General features: G+C 42.5%; 1 protein-coding gene across 1 annotated transcript; it reads left to right on the top strand.

Annotated features, from left to right (window-relative positions):
• Positions 1-471: 471 nt before the first annotated feature.
• Positions 472-1,410, top strand: LOC104993613 (olfactory receptor 6N1). The gene has a single exon (XM_010846928.1). The coding sequence runs from the start codon at positions 472-474 to the stop codon at positions 1,408-1,410; it is 939 nt and encodes a 312-aa protein (XP_010845230.1).
• The last annotated feature ends 1,081 nt before the right edge of the window (positions 1,411-2,491 follow it).

The following is a 2,491-nucleotide window of genomic DNA, read 5'->3' as shown; positions in this document are numbered from 1 at the left end:
GGAGACGACAGAGGATGAGATGGTTGGATAGCATCACCAACTCGATGGACATGGGTTTGGGTGGACTCCAGGAACTGGTGATGGACAGGGAGGCTTGGCATGCTGCAGTTCATGGGGTTGCAGAGTCGGACATGATTGAGCAACTGAACTGAACTGAACTGATAAATTTCATTGAGAAAGATGAATTGGTTATAGAATGGATTACAGTGGCCAAAAATGGGTTGTATAATTAGAGAAGACAATTTAAGTCTAGTTATAAAAGCGGACACTCTGAAGGAGGCTATTGACAACTGTTCGGGGGAGGGATAGAAACTCTGGCCTCATAGAGCATGTACTAAGATCGCTTATTCTGGAGATGCAGGGGAAGGACAAATTGGACTTTGAGGGTTTCCTTTTTCTTAGATATTCTTTGGCTCAACATTGTTTCTCATCCTTCCATAATTTACATTCCAGGGGTATGAATGGAGAGCAATGAAGCCCGGGAATTGGAGCCAGGTAACAGAGTTCATCATCTTGGGCTTTCCCCATCTTCAGGGTGTTCAGGCTTTTCTCTTCCTCTTGTTACTCCTAATCTACCTCACTACCGTCCTGGGAAACCTGCTGATATTCTTGGTGGTCTGCCTGGACTTCCGGCTCCATACACCCATGTACCTCCTTGTCAGCATCCTCTCCTTACTGGAGCTTGGCTACACAGCTGCCACCACCCCCAAGATGCTGTCAAACTTGCTCAGTGAGAAGAAGACCATTTCTTTCTCTGGATGCCTCCTGCAAATCTACTTCTTCCACTCTCTTGGGGCTACTGAATGCTATCTTCTCACAGCTATGGCTTATGACAGATATTTAGCCATCTGTCAACCCCTCCACTACCCTACTCGCATGACCCCAGCACTCTGTGTCAAGATTGCTGTCGGCTGTTGGTTGGGAGGCTTGGCTGGGCCAGTGGCTGAAATTTCCTTGGTCTCCCACCTCCCTTTTTGTGGTCCCAATCGTATTCAGCACATCTTTTGTGATTTCCCTCCTGTTCTGAGCTTGGCTTGTACTGACACATCGATCAACATCCTAGTGGACTTTGTTATCAATTCTTGCAAGATCCTGGCCACCTTTCTGTTAATCCTCAGCTCCTATGTGCAGATCATCTGCACAGTGCTCAGAATTCCTTCAGCTGCAGGCAAGAAGAAGGCCTTCTCCACATGTGCCTCTCACCTCACTGTGGTCCTCATCTTCTATGGGAGCATCCTCTTCATGTATGTGCGGCTGAAGAAGAGCTACTCCCTGGACTATGACCGGGCCCTGGCTGTGGTCTACTCAGTGCTCACACCCTTCCTCAACCCCTTTATCTATAGCTTGCGCAACAAGGAGATCAAGGAGGCTGTGAGAAGGCAGTTAAAGAGGATGGGGATACTGGAGTGAAGGTGCAGGAAGCAGGCCAAGTGTGAAGCTGAGGATATGGTGACCTTGGGGGTCCTCAGTAGTCATAGATGAAATACAAAGTGTTCAGGGATTTTCTACATGGGCTACTGAACTGGGGCAAATGCTGCCTAGTTTTCAGTGATAGTACAGCTATTACAATGTCCACTGCAACCACATGTGACTTGGGATCAGAGACTGGCAATCCTGTCTAGCAATATGATACATTCCTGTGATTTTCAAATCCTGGATGTTTGTACACCATACTTTGGATGTTGGTCAAATCTATGTATGCCTTTTATATAAGCCTTTCAGATTTACTTGATTTAATGTAAATACATTTAGTCATATGATCAATAATAAAATTTCCTAAATACATCTTAGGGAAAAAAAGGTATTTCATGTATCGTTTACAGTCATTTCATGTATATGGAACATCTATGTATTAAAATGCAAAATACTGATGTAGTAGAGAGAAGCCTTCTTTCAACATCACATATATCTAGGTTTAAATTCTAGTTCATTTAATCAGTTATTAAATACATAACATCTATAACTCAAACTTTCTTAATTGATGAGTCAATTTCATCATTTGTTATTTTTGAAGGTTGTTTTGAGGATTACTGATAAGGTCTGTAAACCACAGTACAAAATGCCTGGCATAAACTGATTAAAAAAAAAAAAAAAGAGTTACATTTATTTTATTTCTTTAACTCTGCCCAGACCTCTCATCTTTACTCTGTTAGAACAACATCCAGGAAAACATAGTTAAGCAAAAATATTTCCCAGATATTTTTCTTAAAAAGAAAAAAAGGGGTAAACTAGCCAGAAGGAGAATTTGTGAGATGTGTTTATCTCAGTGGTCTTTTTTTTTTTTTAATTTAAATTTATTTATTTTAATTGTAGGCTAATTACAATATTGTATTGGTTTTGCCATACATCAACATGAATCTGCCATGGGTGTACATGTGTTCCCCATCCTGAACCCCCCTCCCACCTCCCTCCCTGTACCATCCCTCTGGGTCATCCCAGTGCACCAGCCCCAAGCATCCTGTATCCTGCATCGAACCTGGACTGGTGATTA

Source organism: Bison bison, unplaced genomic scaffold, assembly GCF_000754665.1.
Source record: "Bison bison bison isolate TAMUID 2011002044 unplaced genomic scaffold, Bison_UMD1.0 scf7180017864240, whole genome shotgun sequence".
NCBI lineage: Eukaryota > Metazoa > Chordata > Mammalia > Artiodactyla > Bovidae > Bison > Bison bison.
The sequence above is the reverse complement of the archived record's forward strand: the minus strand, read 5'-3'. Positions and strand labels throughout refer to the sequence as shown.